The sequence below is a fragment of the Gekko japonicus genome, unplaced genomic scaffold, assembly GCF_001447785.1.
Source record: "Gekko japonicus isolate JY-2015 unplaced genomic scaffold, Gekko_japonicus_V1.1 scaffold648, whole genome shotgun sequence".
In the NCBI taxonomy this organism is placed as follows: Eukaryota; Metazoa; Chordata; class Lepidosauria; order Squamata; family Gekkonidae; genus Gekko; species Gekko japonicus.
The window spans coordinates 49,140-72,665 of NW_015169193.1; the positions used below are offsets into that span (position 1 = coordinate 49,140).

At 40.1% G+C, this 23,526-nt stretch overlaps 1 protein-coding gene across 2 annotated transcripts in view; it reads right to left on the reverse strand.

The window, feature by feature from the left end:
* The window catches only part of NEDD1 (neural precursor cell expressed, developmentally down-regulated 1), a 33,948-nt gene extending 12,456 nt beyond the window's left edge, over nucleotides 1–21,492 (reverse strand). Inside the window, exons 1-8 of one of the 2 annotated variants that reach the window (XM_015416277.1) lie at nucleotides 21,277–21,492; nucleotides 19,456–19,597; nucleotides 15,302–15,396; nucleotides 13,019–13,135; nucleotides 9,349–9,489; nucleotides 2,434–2,663; nucleotides 1,413–1,614; nucleotides 472–661 (exon numbers count right to left, since the gene is read on the reverse strand). In XM_015416277.1, the coding sequence (XP_015271763.1) occupies nucleotides 472–661; nucleotides 1,413–1,614; nucleotides 2,434–2,663; nucleotides 9,349–9,489; nucleotides 13,019–13,099 (844 nt within the window). In that variant the 5' untranslated portion in view covers nucleotides 13,100–13,135; nucleotides 15,302–15,396; nucleotides 19,456–19,597; nucleotides 21,277–21,492. The remainder of the gene's footprint in view (nucleotides 1–471; nucleotides 662–1,412; nucleotides 1,615–2,433; nucleotides 2,664–9,348; nucleotides 9,490–13,018; nucleotides 13,136–15,301; nucleotides 15,397–19,455; nucleotides 19,598–21,276) is intronic. The other variant, XM_015416278.1, reaches the window with a different exon arrangement.
* Between the last annotated feature and the right edge of the window lie 2,034 nt (nucleotides 21,493–23,526).

Consider the following 23,526-nt stretch of genomic DNA (forward strand, 5'->3'; position numbering starts at 1 on the left):
CAGAAATCTGAACTCAGCGCCAAAGCAGTGACAGCCATTAATACTGCTTCATTGGGCCTTCCAAAACACAGAACAGCCTCCCAAGGGGCATGACCAGAGCTGCCAACAACAGGCACGGCCACACTCCAGGAGGCAAACTCACCCCATCCTCATAGCAGCTTTGCCAATTTTGACAGTTTTCAACATTGAAACTAGAAGAACACAGATTTCAGGAATTGTTAAAGTTAACATTAAATAGGGCAGAATGGAACACTGATTTTCTCCTTACATTGAGAAGAATGCCATTTTGGCTGATGGGGTCCAAGGGCTCTATATGTATAAGTGATGATGACCAGACTTAAAAAAAAATTCTACCAACATACCATCCTTTTTTATTAACTGGGGCACAAGAATTTCAGCATTTTATAAAGACCAATTAAGTATTTCTTAAAGCTCCGTAGTTCTGCGGGTTCACTGGCATTAATGCTTTACCTGATTTATCCTGAATGGTATCTATTCCTTTACTCTCCACCATCGGCGTAGACTGGGGCAAGAATGTAGCAGGTATATTAGAAGAAACAGCTTTGATCATACCAGCATTCTGATGTCCTGCAGTGCTATTTGCCATTTTGATATCAGATCTTTTGTTTACCTGTTTATTTGAAGATGTTTTGAGACTAGGCTGTAAGAGAAATATGTCAAAAATATTCATTGAAAGAAAAAGAGATTTGCATTTCTTCCTGTAACACTGCTGATGACTCTAACATCAAGGACAAGCACTATTTTTCAAGTCTGTGAAATGTATACCCTGCCTTTCCATTTAAAAGGATGGCTTATAAAAATTCTAAATAGAGAGCAAGCCATCAAAAGTCCAAAATATGAATCACTCTCTAGAATGAAAACTACGCTATTTTATGATATAGAGCCAGTACAGTACTTAAACCTTAACTAGGTACACTCAGATGCCAGTAACAAATCAGTCACAAACAGATCGTGTTGAGAACAAACCAGGAAGTCCATAGGATTATGATTTCTTTCCGTCCTTCCATCATGCACACAGAGTGAAAACTTCCTGGTTTAAAATGAAGAGCTATTCATTGTGACATCAAAATGGGTTGTTTTTTTTAGCAAATTGCAGTTTACCAGGGTTTTAGATGCAGATTAAACCACGGTTCAGAATCCAGACCTACAGGCATGTTTTTTAACTAATCATGGACATCAAAACAAACTGGGGTTAGTTCCAGACTAGAAAGTATCCAGCCCATAGCAGAGGAGGGAGGGTGCGGGCTAACCTGAGGACTTCCTGGCATGTTCTCATCCCAGTGTATGAGAACATTACAGTCGTCATTTTAAAGGTTTCTTGTGCTCTTCAGCTTGCTTTGGATTGTTTTGTACTCTAGATTTGAGTCCTTTATGCACAAAAAATGTCTTACCTTTGAAAAGCTACTACAGTACTGCAGTGCTATACATTTCACAGAGGTTCTGTGAGCACTGACTGACTTTACAGGTGCTGTCAGTTTTCTAAGATCATAATGGTAAATCTTTCCACGAGAAGATCCAATTGCAAGGGTAGTTCCTTCAGGCATGAAGTCTACTGCAGTCAGAGGAGATTCTGCTACCAATGTCCGCAACTGCCTTCATGTTACATAGAAAAATGTTGAAGAAAATATATAGTTTTACATAGAGTTTTCAAAACATTTATTTTTTGTCCTAGCCTTCCATGAGTTCATTGGGGTATACATTTTATCCTCACAAGAACTGTGAGGTAGGATACAAAATGACCAGACATGGGTCATTCAGTTAGTTTCATCACTGAAACCACATCTCTCTGGGCCAAATTCATACAAAATTATTAATTCTGCAGTTCAGAAATGTGCACGTAATAGGTATAATATTAGTAGGAGCTTGCATTCTTCAAGCACAGATGCACTCTTTCAACTACAGGAACCCCTAACCAACCTCAGCCTCAAACTTCAAGCTGGTTCAAAGGGTGGACAGGAAATGAGACTCCTGCAGTCTGTTTCCTGTGTGGCTTGGCTTGCTCTAGTCTTGAGCACCAGCTTCTACTATGTAGTAAAGTTAATTTCCCAAGTTTTGACCACTAAATGTTAAAATGTTTTATTTTCAAGTTCTCCTAGTAATCTAGCTGTCTTTGACTACATACATACCAATTTCTGGAGAAGCACTGTAGCAGTTTTAACATACCTATCAGCAAGTGAGTCATAGCTGTTTTTGTTTGGATAGACAGAAGGTAACTATCCTAATAGCTAAAATTCTACTAGATCCCTAGATATTGTAGACACTTTATAATTTTCACAGCATTGATTTTTTTGGCACATTAAAGTTTTAATCCTAATCATTTTTGTAAAGAAACCCTAAGTACTTCAGCTTGCTTGTACAATTAAAAGAGACTAAATGTAATCTCAGTAAATGTTTGGGGAGACATATACTTACTTTTTACTTGCAGTGTCATACAGAATTATTCTTTTATCCAGGCCTACAGTTACAAGTAGCAGCTCACTGATTGGAGAAAAACAAATTTCATACGCGGGAGCTTTATGAGCATTTTCAAATATATGATATGGGCTTTGACTGTTTACATCCCACAGAGTGACAGTCCCACTGTCAGAGACACTGCCCAACAAAGCCTTTTTAAAGGGGGAATACTTCAAGTTCCGAATGGGCTGCAAGAAAAAAATTAAAAATCTTGGCTAAGAGTTTAGCTCCATTTGTATTTATGAATGTTATAAGCTAAAGCAATCACAGCTTACAAGGTTTTGTTGGTATGAGAATGGACGGAGATTTTAAATGAAGATTTGTACCCAGTAACCTAAGAGGGAGGGCAACAGGACAGCTGGGAATATGTATTAAATGTTCTGGTTTCACTAGCGGCTGCCATTAACAAAAGTTGGATTTTAGTTCTTGGCTATGGCTCAGGGTCAAATTCCACAACAAGCTTGTGCGAACCATTTCAATCACTGTACTATACAACAGAAGTAATTGTATCATATGTGTGAATCATCACTCACAAGCACTTAAAGTCATTTCATGTTATAAAGAATTTACAGCCAAAAAGCTATCAGAATACTGTTCAAAATTTTAGTAAAGGAGTTTGCTATTGAAGTTTAAGCGATATTGGTTAACTCTACTTATTAAAAACAGTTATTCCATAACTTACACAATTTTACATTCAGAACACTCTGTCATTCTTAGTGACAATGCCAGTAAGCTGCTTTTAGCAGAAACTGCTCTAATCAGCAACATACATTTAATGCTGTAAAAAATGAAGTGGGCCAAGTACTTTAGCAATTTTGATTATAATGCAACTTTACTTCCCTTGATAGGTTGATTCCATTGAGAATAACAGACGGTTCTTGACATAACAGTGCATCACAACTGCAGCCTTTCACGTCTAAATTAGGCTTTCCCATTTACAAATACAATTATCTTGTGTACCGAAACTAAAAGTCATTTAAGAAAACACTTGTTGTGTCACAGAAAACCCCTGTTCTATGATTCTGTTTTGGGCAAAGAGAATAATAATTGTTTTTCACAAGTTTACCCAGCATAAAACGACGTTACTCTTTGGAAGGTACTTGAAAAAGGTAGAATAGAGGATGGTTACCAGTTTACACACAAACGTCAGATATGCACTTGTTCACTAGAAAAATTAATCCCCCCCACCAAGCTTATCATTCTTGCACCTATTCATCGACTTCAGCAGCACTGGTAAAAAATGATACTCTTGCTAACTACATGATCCTGAACAATCAGAGACCACATAGCTAGCATGATTACATCACAAGGCTGATCAGATTTGGCTATGGGCAATGTCACATTCACTGTGAATGGGGGAGAGGAGAGAAAAAGGGAACAGGGCAACATTCCTTGTCATCCTACAGTGTGGTGTTTTCACCACAGCGCAACAGGAAGCACTGGCCCAGCTGTCCCCTGCCAACTTTCCATGCCTCTCCTCAAGTCAGCCAAAAGGGGGTTGCTTTTTCAGGGGATTGAATATGTTCACAAAATTGCTCTGCCCTTTGGTTCAACTCAATAAGTGCTCCTATAGTACAATTGCCTACTATTGAAAAGATTGGATTTGACAAAATATCCTGCAGTGAGAAACAGAAAAACCCTGTAAGTGAACGTCAGCATTGATACCCCTTCTTTATTACAAGAACAGCCATTTCAGATGTTTAGTCAGCAAGTCTGCCATCTAGACTTTACTGGAGTGACATCCAATTAAAAAAGTAAAAAAAAATTCAAGCAAGGCATTTTTGCAGGAACAATGGAAACTTTTGAATCCTGACAGAATGCCAAGTTCTGCCTAAGTCGGTACTGCTGAGAATTTAAGACCAGGGGCAATGATTCTACAAGACACCGGGGACCTAAAACTGATTGCACAATGTGCTTCAAACTGAATGTGATGTTTGATACTATTTAATTCTAAATAATTATTTAAATTTCCAAATAATTATTTAAATTTCCAATCTATGAAAAACTAATTTCAGTGTAATTATTATTGGCTCCTGCATGTGTGACAAGTTTGTTCAGCGCTTTTTGGATAAAATTCATATTTAATCAAATTTTTTCCCCACTTTTTATTTATAACTTTTTACATCATACATAACAGATGCCTCGCAAACATTACAGATTTCAAATTATCATGAGTCTATTTTGATAGTTCTTTTCTAACCATTTATAAAACCTATGCCATCTCTTATTAAACACATCCTCGTCTTTAGCTTGTATACATAATGTTAAATGTCCATCTCGGCTATATCCAACATTCTATGTACCCATTCTTCTCTTGAAGGGATTTTTTCTTGTTTCCAATATTTAGCAAATATCATACGAGCTGATGTTAGCATATATGTTATTACATATTGATCTATTTTATTACAATTGTCTGGTAATATATTTAACAAATAGATTTCCGGACACAAAGGTAAATCTATATCTAGACTTTCCAGTATAAGAGTCCATATTTTATGCCAGTATTTTTGTGTCACACTACACCTCCACCACATGTGATATAATGTGGCCACACTATGTTTACATTTCCAACAATTTTTTGAATTTTTTTCATAACACTTAGCTATCTTATCTGGTGACCAGTGCCACCTATAGAACATCTTATATATGCTTTCTTTGTATGGTATTGCTTGTGTATATTGTATAACTTTCCATATTTTGGACCATTCATCTATGTCAATGTTGTAACCAAAGTCTTGCATCCAGGATATCATTGGCACTTTGACTACTTCATCTAGTAAATATTCTTGCAGGAGAAAATTATGAAGTTTTTGGATCATCTTGTCGCTTGAAGACAACCAGATTTTTTTAAATTCTAATTTCGTATCTTGGAATCTAATTTTTTTATCCTTATTGTAGCTAGTTATTAATTGTATATTTTCCCACCAAGTCATTTTAATATTTTGTGAACAAAGTTCTTCCTGAGTTTTCAACCTATTATTCTTATCTAGTAAAGTTTAATATTTTTCTATTTTATCTTTTGTTAGTAACATTGGTTTTATAAACGCTTCCATTGATGAGATCCATTTGGGTGCTTTATTATAATACTGCTCTTTCACTTCCTTCCATACTTTAATTAGAGCACCACGTATTGTATGTTGATGAAAACTTTTATGTATTGTATCTTTATCATACCATACATACGCATGCCATCCCATAACAAGATTATGACCTTCCAGATTTAAAAGTCTTCTATTTTCTAGTAACAGCCAGTCTTTAATCCACATCATAGCTGTGGCTTTATAATAAAGTTGCCAATTTGGTATCCCCATTCCCCCTCTTATATTTAATCCAATTTTGACATTGTTAATTAAAGACACTGAATGCTCCTGAGGTCTCTGTTTAGAGCAGCTTGAGACTTTGGACAAAATTCCTGGAGACACAGAGGCCCACATGACCTTCCCACTGGAGCCATGTCCTTTCTGACTAGTAAGGGGGGCCATCTGATCCCTTTGGTTTTAATGGAAGCAGTAGAGAGATGGCTTTTGACAAAACCATGTACTGATACAGCAGATTATTGATCAAGGCCTGATTTGCCTTTTTGAAGGCAAAATTCATAGGAGGGTGATGACATCACAAAATCAGTTGTTTCTAGATGAGAGATTTTACAGATCCTTTTCAATCTAGGTACTATATGGAAACTACCTTGTTACCTTGATTTACATTAGTCAGCTGACAGGGTAGTTTATCCCTGTTGATTTTCTTTTCTTGGCAGTATTTGATATCATCAATTATGGTAGCTATCTGGACTTCCTATCTGGGTGAGACCTAGGAGGCACTGTTCTGTGTTTCCCCAGGCATTTATAGAAGACAGGCTGCAGAAGACAGTTCTGGCAAACTTCAATTCTGCCTCTCAGCTATTAGCCAATGGGATACTGAAAGGTTCCACTATGTTCCCAGTGTTATTTAATATCTACATGAAATCGCTGGGAAATGATTATTCAGAGATTTGGAGGGAAATGTCATCCATATGTTGATTATATCAATCTCTCTCTCTCTCTAACTTGGTCCTGCTTTAGACCCTTTAACTCCTAAGCAGCTGAAGGACTACTTTTACCCACATGAATCTGCCTAGATTCAGGTACCATCCTGGAAGGAACCAGCAGTCTCTGAAATTGTGAGGACCTGTGGGAGGGCTTTCTTGGTTGTCATCAATAAACTATGGAACTCCCTTCTCAGGAAGTATTACTGAAACCACCATTGTAGACATTCTAACATTCTCTGAAGATATACTCTTCTAGGAGGTTTTTTAAGAAAACGTGTTATGCCTGGGATTCTAGTTGTTTTGTTTTTCTTGACATTTTTGTACTTTACGGTTGGTGGTAGAAAGTGTCATCAAGTTACAGGTGACTTATGGCAACTATGTAGGTTTTTCACGGCAAGAGACATTCAGAGTTGGTTCACCATTCCCTGCCTCTGCGTAGTACCACTGGACTTTCTTGGTGGACTGCCATTCAAGTACTAACTAGGGCAGACACGGCTTAGCTTCCAAGAGCCAGTGAAATCAGCTAGCCTGGGCTATCCAGGTCAGGGCTTTTTACAATTACTGTATCTTATACTGTATGATCTAAGAGCCATCTTGGATAACCCCCCTTGAACAGAAAGGAGGCATAGAAATACATTAAATAAATAAATATCAAACCAAACTAGACATGGTAAACCTAATGTGCAAAATGCTCAGACAGGAAGGACTGTACAGACAGTACTATCTTAAGCCCTGAATCCTCTCACCAGAGCATCTTTGCCTGGTAATCGTGAGAGAGAACAAAAATATGCATCTCTCAGGAATATAGTTCAATTTTCCCTCCATTTGTAAGCAAAGCTAGGACAGGGAGATATACACCAGTGAAACCCAGGGGTGTGCTACCAGGCATTTAAGCTTCAAGAAAAGATAAAAGAGAGAGACTGCTTGATAAAGAACAAATGAGTTTCAAAACCTGCCATAATTTTGAATTAGATGGCTTGGGCCAAGTCTCTTATATTTCATAAGGGCTGGGAGGCAGGGGAGAAGTACACACTGGAGAAAAATTGAAACAGTCTTCTTTATCTGTCCTTTGATGCCCTCATAACTCTGTTATCCCAAGCACCTTCCCTCATGTCTTTAACCCACTGCTTCTATTTGCCTCTCTCATTTTTCTGTTCTTTTTTTTTAACTTATTTTTATTGGTTTTATTAAAGACTTTACAGAATGCAAATAAACACATTAAGCAGTTGTTTTTGTATGTTTTTTTGTTCCACATTACAGTTGTGAATCTCTCTTGCACACACACAGGACAACATCAAAAGTCTAAACAGATGATAGGAAAGAAACCACAACCTTTGTACTATATGGTACTACACCAAGAACTGCGTTTTTCACAAACTGCAGCATGACTGCAATGTGTCCTATGTAAGCCCCATTTACACATAGCTAATTCACCATAACAGTATCTGGCCTCATGTTAGATTTAATCTCCATAAATAAACTGTAAATTGTTGTGCCTTCTATTAATAATCTTCAAGTTTTAAGCCATGGGCTCAAAGAAGTCATCTAATCATTTCTCAGTAGGATGTATGAAAAGTTACAAATGGCAGGATAATCAGCAGTAAAGACAAAAAGTGCAGGAATTTTTATTCATTTATATCCTGTTTTTCTCCCCAGTAGGAACCCAAAACTGCTTACATTGTTCTCCTCTCCTCCATTTTATCCTCACAACAGCCCTGTGAGGCAGGTTAGGCTGAGCAGGTGTGACTGGCCTAAGGTCACCCAGCAAGCTTCCATGGTGGAGAAGGGATTCGAACCTGGGTTTCCCAGATCCTAGTCCAACACTTCAACCACTACACCCCACTGGAAACACACAGAAGGTATCAGTCAATGTAATCTAGCTGTAAGTTTTCTGGTCCCTTAGTAGCGCATCTCACACCCACCCTGCCTGCTTTTATTGCTGTGGTCTTTAAATGATAGCACATTGTCCATCAATAGCTGTCAGAGACAGTTTCCCAAATAAGCCACACGTAAAGCTCAGCTATGACAACTTTATTAGTTCTGCAGTGAGATGGCTTTTTTAAAAAAGAGCAAACTGACTATTAAAAAGAATTTTGCATCAATATAACTGACGGATGATAACAATGAATCAAAGCATCAAGAGCTCTGACACTGGGATTTTGGTTCTAATGAACACAAGGTCTTTCCCATATTATATCTGCACAACGCTAAACCTCTATAGCCTACTGGAAAAAAATTTCAGAGAAAACCCAGCCATATCTGTCAATTATAATTAGCTTTGCCAATGTAACTTTGGAAGGCAGCTTTCCCTGCATTGCTAACCATAATGCTAACAAATGGCTAACGCTGAATGAAACCAATAAGAAGGAGGAGAGGAACAATTACTTCATGTTTAAACCCTTGAATTCTGCATTAATGCAAATAATAGAAATGTGGTCTCTTCCCTAAAGAAAAGTACACAGTGGCTTTTTGTCACGACAATCACAACAATCAGTGTGCAGCCACAGAGGTAGCAATGTGGGACCCCTTGATAAGACCCAAAGGACTTCCGGTGTGCAGGTGGGAAGACACTCTACATACAGCTTCCCCAGTACACTATAAATGTGGAAGCAGAAGATTCAAGGATAATATATTTCTTACTTATAAGCTTTGGGATAGGCTTCCTGAATGCCACCCAAGTAAGGAAGGAATTGATGGATCAGTGGAAAGAACACATTGTCTAACAATCACCCCTAAATAGTGAGATACAGTGATTACTAGATTTGATAAAAGCCATTTTTTCTATATACCATAAAAAGATATTTAAATGACAGAATTGGAAATGCATCACAATGTCACAGATTGTATACCTGCGTGCTACCATGTCCAAATGGAGTGCTGGATAAATTCGTAGTAAGACTATGTAGGATAATTTCACCACTCATGGACCCTGAAGCAATGTAGCAATCATTCCAATTAAATGTTACACAAGTTATTTCATCTCTGTGATCCTAAGAAATAAGAAAACACAAATGCAAATCTCAATTTGTTACCAAGTTTTAGAAGACCTACAGCATAAGTCATAGATCCAGTGGAGTTAGCCATGTTAGTCTGTTGCTGCAAAATAGTAAAAAGTCCAGTAGCAACTTTAAGACTAACAAACTTTATTGTAGCATAAGCTTTTGAGAAACACAACTCTCTTTGTCATATGTGACGAAGAGAGCTGTGTTTCTCAAAAGATTATAAAGTTTGTTAGTCTTAAAGGTGCTACTGGGCCTTTTACTATTCTATGGCATAAGAACTCCAGTCAGAGAGAGAGAAACCTTTAATGGCATAATAATACAGTACATCAAAAATTCAAAAACTAGACACCAATAATTACACACACACAAAAAAAAAAGTGCGAAAAAGGTCTCCACCAAACAGAAGCCATTTGGGATTAATAAAGTGGAGGGAAAAAGAGTAAATCTAAGTTTTACAGTCTCTAACCCTTAACTTCCATACACATGATAGGAACTCAGCAACAGCTGCAGTGATTTCAGGAGATTTGTCTGATAGTAAAAAAACAGAGTCAGGTTCATTGTAAAGAAAAATAAAGAAGAGATTCATTGTAAAGAAGAGATTGAACCTGGCAAGCATAAAAGCTCTACAGTGTGAGCATAAGAACACCTTATAACCACCATCTCAGTTCTACATTCTACCAGGTTTGTAGTACTATAATACTATGACCGTTCCAGGTACAGCTCAGTTTTACTTCCTCTAATCCTTGTTCTTCCTAACACCTTAAGAGTTTCATGGAGTAGCAGCAATGGGAAACACTAATTTTGCATGATCCTTGTTATTTTACACATGGGCCAGGATTTCTCTCAAAGGCTGGTAGTCAGCAAGATCTTATTTAGAATTCTACATACCCCATCTCTAAAAGTAAAAAATCATTCAGTTAAAAGTACTGTTTGTTCTCAACTGTACTGTTTTACAGGTGTGGAGAAATCCCATGATAGCTTGTTCCACACTTAAAATTCTGGGCAGGAACATCTAGTGTATCATAAGCCTGGCTTATGCTGACAAATTCTTCTTACAAGGCAGAGCATTCAGTCATGCAGTGCCTTCCCTGCATTCTGAAGTGGCACAGGCCTCGAAGATTCTGAGCATTCAGATCAGCTGTTAAAAACAAAACATTCCTGCTTATTCCTAACCAGCTGGATGAAACTCCAGAGTCATCAGGGTCATATATGAAAGAACTCTCCAGCATACATAAAGATGCCCTTCTGACACACTGTACTTGCAATACTATTTTCCCCCAGTGTAGCATACACAAAATTATCCCATCTCCCACATAATCCTAAATTTGGGTGTGATTCTAGATGCCTCCCTTTCAATGGAGGCCCAGATCGCAAATGTAGCTAGACTGGTGTTCTACCACCTGCACCAAGTTAAGCAACTGGTCCCCTTCCTGTCTTGCCCTGACCTAGCTACAGTAATCCATGCAACGGCCATCTCCAGATTAGATTACTATAACTCGCTCTATGCAGGACTGCCCTTGAGACTGACCCAGAAACTGCAGCTGGTTAAATCAAATCAAATTTATTAATACGGTTTCTGACCAGCACAAAATCAGTTACAGCAATGTACACAAGTCTTATACATTTTAGAAAATATACTATAGCTAGTCCAGAATATAGCTGCATGTGTTCTTACAGGAACTCCCCTTAGAGTCTGTATCCAACCGGTGCTCTGCCAGCTGCACTGGCTCCAGGTTGAATACCGGATCAGGTTCAAGGTTTTGGTATTAACCTTTAAAACCCTAAACAGTCTGGAACCAGCATATCATTGGGACTGTGCCTCTCATGGTACATCTCCAGAGAGCTTTATACTCCGCAGAACAATACTTACTGGTAATCTCCAGCCCAAGAGACATCCACCTAACCTCGATCAGAGCCAGAGCTTTGGACTGCAGGACTTACGGCAATTCTACATGGCCTGTAAAATGGAGCTGTTCCGCCAGGCCTTTGGTTGAGGCAGTGGGTGTCTCACTATATTTGGCTTCCCCTGCTCTAACCACCACCACCCTCCCCCAGCCTATGCTGTTTGTTACACCAATTTGTATCTATCATAGGCTGGGGGCTGGCCCAAATTATTACCCTGATGGCCCTTCCTGAGTTACACTCAGTTATATACCTGAGGTCTAGGCTTTACCATCGCGCCATCACGTAGGTTTAGTTGGGTTTTTTTAAAATTTTAACTTAAATTATATAAATTGTTTTTATGTGTTTGTTGGTATATCCTACCCCATCCTGAGCCCACTTGCGGGGAAGGGTGGGATAAAAAGCAAATAAATAAATAAATCCCCTGAAGTGCACTGCACTCCAGAAACAATGACGTACTAGTGATCCCTGGCCCAAAAAGTGTCCGGCTTTCCTCACCCAGAACCAGGGCTTTTTCAGCCCTGGCTCTGGCCTGGTGGAATGCTCTGCCAGTTGAGATCCAAGCCCTGTGGGATTTGATACAGTTCTGCAGGGCCTGCAAGACAGAGCTGTTCCGCCAGGCCTATGGTTGAAGGCAGCAACAGAGTCCATTCTGAATTGGCCTCTCTTCCTTCCTCCTTTCCTTTCCGCTTTCCTTTTCCTTTCCCCCTCTCCTTCTTACCAGATTATTTCTAGGATATTTATTTCCCTCCCAGAATAAGGAGCACCAGGTTGTGCTCCTTTTATATGGCATCTATTAGTTGTTGTTGTACTGTAGAATTGCTTAATATTTTAGCTCTATGGATTGTTTTATGAATGTTGTTACCTGCCCTGAGCCCTGTTATACAGGGGAGGGTGGGCTATAAATCAAATAAATAAATAAATACATTTTAATGTTCCTAAAATGTCAAGGCATTCTCAGACAACATTACTTTAAAGAAAAGCTTTATTACCATATGGCAATTATAAAGCTAGAAAGCTTAACATTAGCAGTGAAACCAAGTTCCATATTTATAGTGGCAAAGAATACAGGAATTATCAAGAGATAAAAAGGATTGTCTAGTAAAAATAGAAACAAGTAAGGAACTTAGCCACAACTGTATTTTGCTACTTCAATGCTATTTTTTATGTTAGCTTTAGAGAATCCTGTACTTTAATTATCACACAAAAATATACTATTACCGTGATTGAACTGTTACTTTTAGCGGTGTTTCAGTGCGCACAACATACACCCCTACTGGCAAGGGCTTCCTAATCCACCAGGGGGAGGGGAAGAATACAGGGTACACAAGGGGATGAGAACAGTAACTAATCGTTTATTGTCCACATTTAGAGATGCGGTGGAAATATTAAATTCCCATACAACTGAGAAAAATGATGAATTCCTTGAATATTACAACAGTCTCAAAAGGCTTTAGGATTCTCATTTAATACTATAATCTCAAAGTGCACTGTCAATACTAACACCTTTCACATGAATTAAAGTGCCTGAGCTGAAATTAATTATAAGAGTCTAAAATCAGAGGATTTGAGATCAATTTAAAAATAAATTAATAGACAAAAGGAAGTTGGTTACCTTAAGAGATCTGTAAAGCTTTCGGTACTTTAAATCCCAGATATTAACCGTGCTATCAATGCCTCCACTTGCAATATACATTGAATTGGAACTGAGACTTACACATGTTTGTTTTGCCTGGTTACATAAAACAAAATTAAAACAACAACATACCAGTTTTAATATCACAGGAATTAAAACAACAATCTTAATCAGAAGCTTGGATCCAGACTAGATGTTCCTGCAGGTAAGGATTTCCAACCAAGGAGTGAGATTTTCCCACCTCTCCAGCAGCCTGCAATGCTCCCCCATCCTATGGGGAGAGAGAACCCCCAGGAACAGCATTTCAGGAGGCATTTTTGGATGGGGGAGGCATGATAATGATGCTCTATGGGCAGCAATCTTTATGCCCACAAAACATTTGTCTGAATCCAACCCAGATCAATGGGAGTTTTGCAGTCAGTTCCAATGAAGTGTTCAATGCACAATATTATTCTGCTAGTACCATCCGGAGCCAGTGAGGACACAGAGTTGTGCATGGCTTGTGGAGAGAGGAAGCAACAACCTTATCTAGCATGTGATTTATAACTGGCATACAGTAAGGTTAGAAGATATGAACAATAGATTTTTATGAATCTGAATCACTCGTGTAACTTGTTGGCAAATGATACATTCAGCATCACAAGAATTAAGAAATACTTTCATCTGCTTGCTCTACAAAGGATACTGCTTATTCTTTAAATGAGAACGGAATGATGAATACAGTGAATAATCACAGAAGTAATAGGCTGTATCCAAACGGCTTTTAACATAACTGGTTAGTCATGTTAAATAATTTAGAATACACTTTTCTCTCAAATGACTAAAGGGCTACTGTATAGAAACATGAAAAAAAAAAACCTCACTCACCCTGCACATTTCACACCACTTCCAGGAGCACAAAGATAAACAATCCTGTACAAAATTTGTGAAGAAACTGCTTTCAAATCAGCTAAAGCTACACGTAATTTTGAGAAGGAATGTGATCTTTGTGCATGAGACAGAGGAGAAGAAGAAGAGATTGGATTTATACCCCGCTCTTCACTACCCAAAGGTGTCTCAGAGCGGCTTACAAACTCCTTTCCCTTCCCCTCCCCACAACAGACACCCTGTGAGGTAGGTGGGGCTGAGAGAGCTCTGACAGAAACTGCTCTTTTTCAAGGACAGCTGTGCCAAAACTATGGCTTGCCCAAGGTCATCCAGCAGCTGCAAGTGGAGGAGTGGGGAATCAAACCCGGGTCTCCCAGATTAGAGGCCACGCACTTAACCACTACACCAAACTGGCTCTTATTAGCATACTGACTTTGTGAAGAACAATTGCAAGACTTTCAGATTAAGTAGTTTGCAAGACTGTTATTTTGATAAGTTTTGCTATATTAGCTCACAATACATAGCAAACAATATAGTAAGCACAAATCAATACCAAAAGCCCTACAATACGGTTGGGAAGAAAATGCCACTGTCCAGCATGGGACATATACTGAGCATTACGTAACATAATCTCTTGTAGCTCGTTCACACCAGGAACATTAATAGCTTAACTGTCCATCATTGCTCATTAGCCTTGGGCATTTGCTAACTAAAAGTAGTTCCAAGACAGGTAACAAGTTAAACCAGTACAACACAGGAGCTATGCAACAATAAGAACAAGCTCAAGTTTTTGCACTCAGAATTAATATAACTTTAGAAGTTTACAATTAGTCAGCTGAAGAGAGCCTTCAGCAATCTGCACTTTTATGAATAAGTCACAACAAACATTATTTGAGTCCAGTGGCACCTTTAAAACCAACAAAGTTTTATTCAACGTTTGAGCTTTTGTGTGCATGCACACTTCTGTGTCTGAGGAAGTGTGCATGCACACAAGTCACACCTTGAATAAAACTTTGTTGGTCTTAAAGGTACCACTGGACTCAACCTTTGTTCTACTGCTCCAGACCAATACGGCTACCCATCTGACTCAAACAGTATTGTTATTACTAGCCTATATTATCACGTATATGTATATAGATGGTAGATGCATTGGGTAACAAACACTTTCTGCACAATACTTCGTCAAAGCCATGTAAATCTTAAGCAATATTATTGGATATAGCCTTTTTTAAATTACAGATCCTTTGATCCTAAATTAATTACATAGGAAATTCTCTTTTAAGGTCCCTGAGGGTTCCTTTTAGCCTTAGGATCAAAATATCGGGGGGAAATTAAACATTCACACAAGAGAGAGAGAAAAACTATCAGTCCAAGAAACAAGACTCTTTCACTTACCCCTTCAGCTAGTTCAAACAGTGGGACCGGTTTACCTTTACAATTGGAAATCACTATTTTATCACCAAGAGCAGATGCGGTGACCAGAAAGTTATCTGGAAACAAGAGTTATGGACCATAAAAGGCAAAACACTTTGCACAATAGTGGGCAACAGAAAGAATTTGCCCCTTTAACTATATAGATTAGCATAAAGTTCAAAACAGAAAGCGATGTACTTTCAGGACAAACAGCAGGTCTGAAGAATTACACAATTGCTTTTGGCAGTGAACTGAAAATATAATAGGGATGAGGAATTATTCCGGCTTTGAAAGAACCAGAATGATATACAATTTAGTACCTTGTCCTATCAAGAGATAAATTCCCCTTTGCCTCCATTCAAAGCAGAGTTAATGATTTTTAAAACATTTTCCCCACAGAACAGCATACGCTAGTCTTCTCCCTCACATCCAATTTGTTCCTCTTGAATATATAGATCTTCCCAAAATTTCAAAGCAGTGTTTGCTGCTGTCAATAATCTTGCAGTTGGAATGAAAAACAGTGTTTGCAACAAATAATCCCTTGAACGACAATGGTAACTGCAGATCATGCCAATCAGAACAAGGCAGTAGATAATTCAGATGCCACATGCTTGATCTTGCAAACCACAGTCAATGTCCGGAACAAGTATGTCCTGTAGACTCTCACATTCCTCCATCTCTCAGGTCTTCCTTTTTGGATACGCAGGATTATTATTTGTTGTTCAAACTACGATTAGCACTAACCATGAATTACTGTCAAACCCTGATTTACAAATAGTTCTTTGCTGACAAATCCTGGCTATTACTACATAGCTTGGCCAGTTTTCACATCACAGCAAATTATGGTTTGGAGGACTGGGAATATAATGCCTGAACTGAGATAGTATATCCCCCACAACCCCCCAAGAATCATTCAGTTAGGCAACATTAATCATACCTTGAACATTTCCCTAGGGCACTCCACCCAACACACACACAATTTCAACTATAAGAGACAAGCCAGAAACTGGAAATGGAACCATTGTCAAGCCACATGAACACAACTAAGAAAATTGTATCTCATGTGGGGGCATTACATCTCATTGTATTCTGTACAATACAGATGATAGCAGTTATTTTAAATATTATGAAACAACTCCATTAACACCACAATAGCCAAAAAAAATTGTGTTCCACTGCCATTTTTAGAATAAGGTAAGAGTCCTGGCTCCATAGTAGACCAATATCTCTGCAGATTTTTTTGCTTCCACAATACTGCTTAGCTTTCAGGCCATCCAATGGTCTGCTGGGCTCTTGCTTGGACCTGTTCCACAGTTCCTGCACATAAACTGGGTTAAATGTACCACTATGTTCAGAGTCTTCAGGTATGAACAATGCTGAACAATCACACAAAACAGCTAACGCTGTGTCATGAAGGCTTTCCTAATAAAAGCAATGATCTTTAGAAAGGGACGTAAGAGCTGTGTACCTTAAGAGCCTGGCTTACGGTGCAGTGGATTTTGTATTCATCCTACTACAGTGCAAAAAAAGATAACTTTCTTATCTAGACTTTAGCTGTTAGTAAAAAAAGATTTATGTTCCTAGCAATAATTCATAATGATTGAAAACAAATCAGAAGTAGTATCTTTTAAGAGCCCAATCCTAGGCAGAGTTGGAACACCTATACCAACTGAAATAAGGGAGCTCAATCAAGCCTAACTCTGCCTAGGATCAACTCTGCCAACAATGATGAGAAAGCTGCAATCTGATCCCCGACAACTAACAATATCTACTTAACAGCTCAAGCATACTACAGTCACCAGAAATTTTTGGACAGTTAGAAATATGGGTGAATTCAAATATGTTCAAAGTGGGTTGCTGCTACATGACACTTCTATGTGGCAAGGAAAAACAGGATCTAAGTTACCAAATGACAGCTACAAGAAAGCACAGGACTGCCTGCCACAGAAGGTTTATTGAATTTGTGATGGATCAGTGGTCCTTTCCAAATTATTCTTCTGAGAACCTTTTATCCTTACCACAGTTAGCTACAAAAAGATTTTAAAGGCATAGAAAACTTCGGTCAGCAGTGTAATTTTACTTCATTTGCATTCAGGGTATACAGTAAAAATTACATGCAGACAACAGTGATATTTGCTGCAATATACAAAGACTACACTGTTGTTTATTAGTAGTCCCATGTTGTGAAAGGAAGGGAAAGCCAAGTATTGAATAGACAGGCCAGCACTGTACTTCCCTTTCTGCAGCCTCAATCACTTTACACTTCTGACTCCATAAAAAATGCAAGCAAATACAATGCAAGCTACAAGAGAATATGAACCCCAAATCAGGGGGCCAGTAATATGTGCACCACAATGAACAGTTGGATTTAAACTCAGCACTAACCTGGCTGTGGGGTAGAGGTGACCTCAGTTACAGAGAACTAGATCATAAATACAGATAAACCACCTGATTGCTTGTCAAATGACAACATACAACTAAGCAGGTAAATATATACTTTAATAAGAATTACATTTCAGGTGATGTGAGGGAGCATGGAAATTTTGTGACTTGGTCTTATGCATGTCATCATTCAATGCTGCTGGCAGCAAGTTATGTGCACTAGTAAGTTGTAGTTTCACTAATCATTACAGGCACAATTTAAAGTCCCTGTGTTTTGGGTCCAACATGGAACACTGCACATGCAAATACCTCTTTATCTTTTCTATGTCTGAAGCTTTACAAACACATTGAGAAATTTCCTCTGCATACACAACACTCCTCAACGCAGAGAAAGTAAGGCAGCTTCTACAAACATGGAGCACAAAGTGGACACTAGCAACCACAACAAATAAGAAGATAGTAAGATAAACTAGAGCAGTAACCATGAAGTTAGTGTTTAGGGTACATCTCATGTAAGAAGTTCGAAACAGCGTGCATGCACAACCTCCAGGAAAAAAGGTCTGCCACTCAGAAGGCTGTACAATAAGCCACTTCAAGCAGAGATCGAAAGAGGTAAATCTGCCATTAGCATTGTACTATGGAAAAACAGCAAACGTCTAATGGCGGCTGCCCCTCCTGATTATTTCCAAAGCTGAAGTACCATCCAATTAAAGACAGATTTATTTATTTATTAGTTTCACTTTTACCCCGCCCTCCCCGCTAGGCAGGCTCAGGGCGGCTTCCAAGAACTGACAAGCAGTATACATTCATAATAGATTATAAAACATCAATTAAAACACAGCAATCAATATAAAACATTCATTAAAACATTCATTAGATGGCGATAAAACTAAGGTGCAATTTAAGGACACATTCGGCAGTACCACCACATTGGATCATATAGGATCGGAGTTCACTACAGGGCGCAGCTAGTAAAACGTCGCTCCTATCGGAATGCCTGCCTGAAAAGTTCTGTTTTCACGGCCCTGCGGAACTGTGACAAGTCCCGCAGGGCCCTGATCTCAACAGGGAGCTCGTTCCAGTAGGACGGAGCTACAAACGAAAAAGCCCTCGTCCTGGTTACCATCAACCTGACTTCCTTAGGGCCAGGGAGGGCCAGGCGGTTTTGGGATCCTGATCTCAGTGCTCTCTGGGGAACATACAGGGAAAGGCGGTCCCTCAGATAAGCTATTACTACCACAGGTACTTATATTTAATTACAAGTCATGATTGCTGAAGAAATGTGAAGTTCTGTTTGTTTTTTCACACAAAAAAGCTACCCAGAAGTAATCAGATTGTCAAAGGGTTATTTGAAGCAAAGACTGCACACTTCAGTGGAAATTGCACCTGTGAAATACATTCAGTTACTGGATAAAGTTTAACTTCTGGATCCTTTCTCATCACTTATACCTTCTATTCTTGCTAGAGCTCAGATGCATTTGGAATTGTGACTTTTCTGCCATATATGCACAGATGTTTTCCTATTAACAACTGATGAAACATGGACACTATTATAATAAATGTGTCTTTATGAATATGAACACTCCAGGTTCTCAGTACTTGCGCCTACTGCAGGACCTTAAAACACCACAATGTAAATTTATCTAGACTAAAATGAAGAATTCAAATCAAGGGCAGCTAAAGATTATCAAGTAACAAATAATGTAGAAATACAACTACACATATAAATACATCACATGAAATGGCAAGGATACTATTGCTGCCCCAGCACACAGAGCTCACTGGATGTGAGGCGCTATGTGGACTGAACTGCTCTACTACAGTTATAGATGAGGAGTCCCATATTTTAACATCATCATCTCCTAGCAAAACGGATGCTTTCCTGCATGGCTGCACCTGTAGGCATGGGGGGGGGGGAGGAAAAAACAGTATTACTACAGTTCAGTTAGAAACATATTATAGGCCCCAGTCACACAGGCCGGATATCGCGGGGGGGAGGCGTGGCGAATTGCCCCGGCGCAGTTTGATCCGCGATTATGCGATCAGACGCGCTGGCTGCACACCACTGGTCCTTCCCTCTGCGCCGGCGGGTAAATGAGGGACCGGAGGGGAATGCCGCGCACCGGCGCAATCACACCACTGGCGTCTGGAGGCAGCCCATGGCAAACATTTACTAGTACCTTGGAGGTACTAGTTTTTTAACTCGCATTGTCGGCGGTAAGCCATCGGTGCACTCCACTTCCCAGATGTTGGGGTGTGATCGTGCCTGGATAATCCGCCCACCATCCGTGCCTCTTCCGCGGCAACTTTGCCATGTGACCAGGGCCATAAATTATTTTATGTGGTAAGTATTCTTAAGTTATCTGTTTCTTTGAAATACAAACATGCCTCATAGAGCTGACATGAGGATAAATAGGATTACTCCTCTGTACAGTAGCCTCATGTCCTTGGAAGAACAGGATATACGGATAATAATGATTTAAAAACTCTATATGTTAGCATCTTAACAATTCCAGTACACTGTAAAGATTACCTCTAAACTTCCAGGCATATTTTAGGAGTGGGTGGGTAAATGCAAACTGCAGGATTTTTATAGATTTGCATGACAGATAAAAGATTACTTAAATGGTCTGCGGCCAACATGCCTTTGGGACTGCCTCTCCTGGCACACACCCCCCCCCCCGAAGAGCATTACGCTCTGTGGAGCAAAATCTCCTGGTGATCCCTGGCCCAAAAGACATCCAGCTCTCTTTGGCCAGAGCCAAGGCTTTTTCAGCCCTGGTGCCGGCCTGATGAACTCCCTGCCTAGTGACATCCATGTTCTGCAGGACTTGGTGTAGTTCCACGAGGCTTGTTAGACAGAGATGAATCATTTTAAAAAAATTAACAGATGCTGTTAGGACAGTGTAATACATTATTTGGTTTTATCCAGACCTGAATTCTGACATCCCAATCCAACATATTCAAAAGCAAGTTCAACTATGTGTGCATAAGATTAAACATAATAATACTTAAATGTCATTATCTGGTGAAGTAAATTGTCTGGATGTGCCTCACTGTTGAAGCTAAGTAGGTAGGGCTCTGATAGCCCCTTGGATGGGAGGCCATAGTCAGAACAGGATTCATATACAAGTGTGCTTGTGCTTTCCTCAAAGGCAATATCATTTTAGAAACTTTGTAATTTAGAATCCAATAGGGACACATGTAGTACGTTGAGACTGCCTAGTCTAGTCGATTTTTAATTAAACCATAATCGTGACATACAACATTAGGCAGGAGAGGGATCCAGTCTACTTTCTGACACTATCAGGACCCAACTTAGTTACCGAAGACAAACTGTTCAATCACACGACCCGAGGGGAGGGGATATTGGACTACTTCTCATCGTGGACCAATTTGCTTCTATTAACTCCCGAGAAGGCGGGAGCCCTACTTGGGACACGCTAGAAACAGAGAAAGGCACCCGAGGAGACCCTGGTCGCACTTCCCACATGATCGCAAGAGGAGGAGCTGTTCAGCCACGGCTGTCAACACAGACCCTCCGTACGCCCCCCCCCCCACAAAGGTGCACAAACCTGCCAATTGGAGGGGGGGTCTCCTCACAGAACCACTGCGGCAAAAGACCAGCCGCCAGGTAACACGCGCGCGGCACCACAACAACGACGGACCCCGCCCCCCCCCCTCACCTTCCCGATTGGCCGGGAGACCCCGGAATGGGGCCCTCTACCCAGCCTTACTCATCCCTCCGGCCAATGAGCAACATCCCGCCCTCCCCCCCAAAAAAACTTTCTAGGCACTTTTCTCCTCCTGGCCCCAAAGCGCCACGAACTCCTCCGAAGGGACTTTCTACGCTTCTGCCAACTTAGCTGCCCATCCCAACAGCCCCCTCGAGAAATCCAGAGTACGGCGTCCGAGGAAGGGCAAACGAGAGCAAAGCGCGCTTTGTTGCTCCCTGTATGAAGAAAGAGGAAAAGGGGAGGAGCTTTAATTTAAAACGGACGGTTTGTGTCACGTGCCTCTTTTCTCCCGCTGAGAAGAGGGGAGAGGAAGGCTTGGCTTGAATGCTCCGCCCCTCTTTCAATGAGCGCTTCCCAAGAGTTTAGTTTCTAAAGTGACCAGGAGTCGCTGGCTGCGCTCTGGGGATGCTCAGATGCGCCCCTTTCGCCTTACTTCATATTGCTGCAATGCCCGTCGTTCTATTGAGAGGTCACTTCTGGGGGGCGGGGATGCGTACTCTTCGACGGTAGAGTTGCTTAGTGTTGGATCACCCGCAGGTTGCGTCCCAAGCGCAGCTCCACCTTTCCCGGCGGGCCGCACTGTGGGAGGAGTGCCTCGAACCTGCCTGTGACCCAGCCTGAGGCCAGGGAGAACTCTGCCTCGGTAGAAACAGAGCTGCTCCCTGGAGAGTCCGCCGCCTCGGAAGACAGAACTGAAGCAACGGGACTCCGAACAGGGGCTCTCAAGCGAAGCTGCTGTCATTGCCGTGGAAGAGAGAGGCCTGCAGGGGCCTTCCAGACTCAGCAGTGGGCCTTTGCCATTCATCCCTTTCCCCGCGCTGTGGTAGAACGAGACCAAGGAGCGGGGCGCTTCGAGACTGGACACCCCGCGGCCTCCATCTGAGAACGGCATCTGACAGGGGGAAAGCTAGGAAGGGATCTCTAGTTTAGCATAAGCTGAGGGCTCTTTGGCCTGCTCCGCCCAAGCATCCTTGTTCCTGTAATCTTTGGCTTTGCGCTTTCACAGACTTCGCTTGGCACCAAACCAGTGCAGGATATCACAGAGACGTTTTAACTATTTTAATTGTTTTCAGAGTGACTTTGTTTCAAAATATTTTGAAGAAAAATTGCATTGGTTCAACTGTATTTGTTCTTGAAAGGTCTTTCATCAGTTTGCTTGTCAATAAAGCAAGTGGCTTTGGTAGGACACTTTTACGTGTTTATTGCACAGCACAAACATTTAAAATGTTAACAGCGTTACTGTATATTTTTCCAGGGAAAGGCCAGGAGGCAACATTTCTTTAGTAAAGGGACCTTACTGGTGAGGAAAGAGTACGATAATCGATAATACTTTTAGTTTTTCCCCAAACAAGTCAAATAACATTGTAGTGTGCAAAACAGGAGTGATACCACTCAGCTGGATAATTTCCCCATGTCTAATGTGAGGAGACAGGTGCCTAAATGCTTCTGTATGTTTTCTTGCTGAGGGAATGATGTTCCAGAATCTGGACGCTGAGTTTTCTTCTAGAACTTGCAGTTAATTCTTAATCATGGATTTATGACAGCAACATCGGTTGCTATGGTTACAGTGTTGTCAAAATTTCAGCATTACAATTTTGCAGCAGTGTTGAGATGTGATGAAATACTAATTTCATTAAAAATCTTAAAAACATGTTTAAAAACAAATTTGCCTAGTATCTTATGTACTTTTAATATAGTTGTAATAGGTACAATGCTGACAACTGTACAAAGCAAGCTTTTCTAAAATAGGATTTTATTTAATTGCTAATATACCTTTTAATCTGAGGTTTTCAAATGTATTTAGTAATTAAGACATGCAATGTTCCTGAGAAAGTAGTTTTAAACTGGGGCCTGTCCGTTTTGCTTATGATGCATAAACATTTCTTAAAGTGCCTTTCCAAAAGAAGGGATTTTTTCTGCTATCTTTTTTATGTTGACAGTGTCAGTTATTTGATCCTTCTCACAGAGAAAAGCACCAGAGACAAGTAGAGGGACTTTTATTTTTTTCATTTAGTTTTTGCTGAATCTTCTGTAGTACTGAATCTTCTACTTCTTTGCCTCTCATATATTTGAGCTGAATTGGTTCAA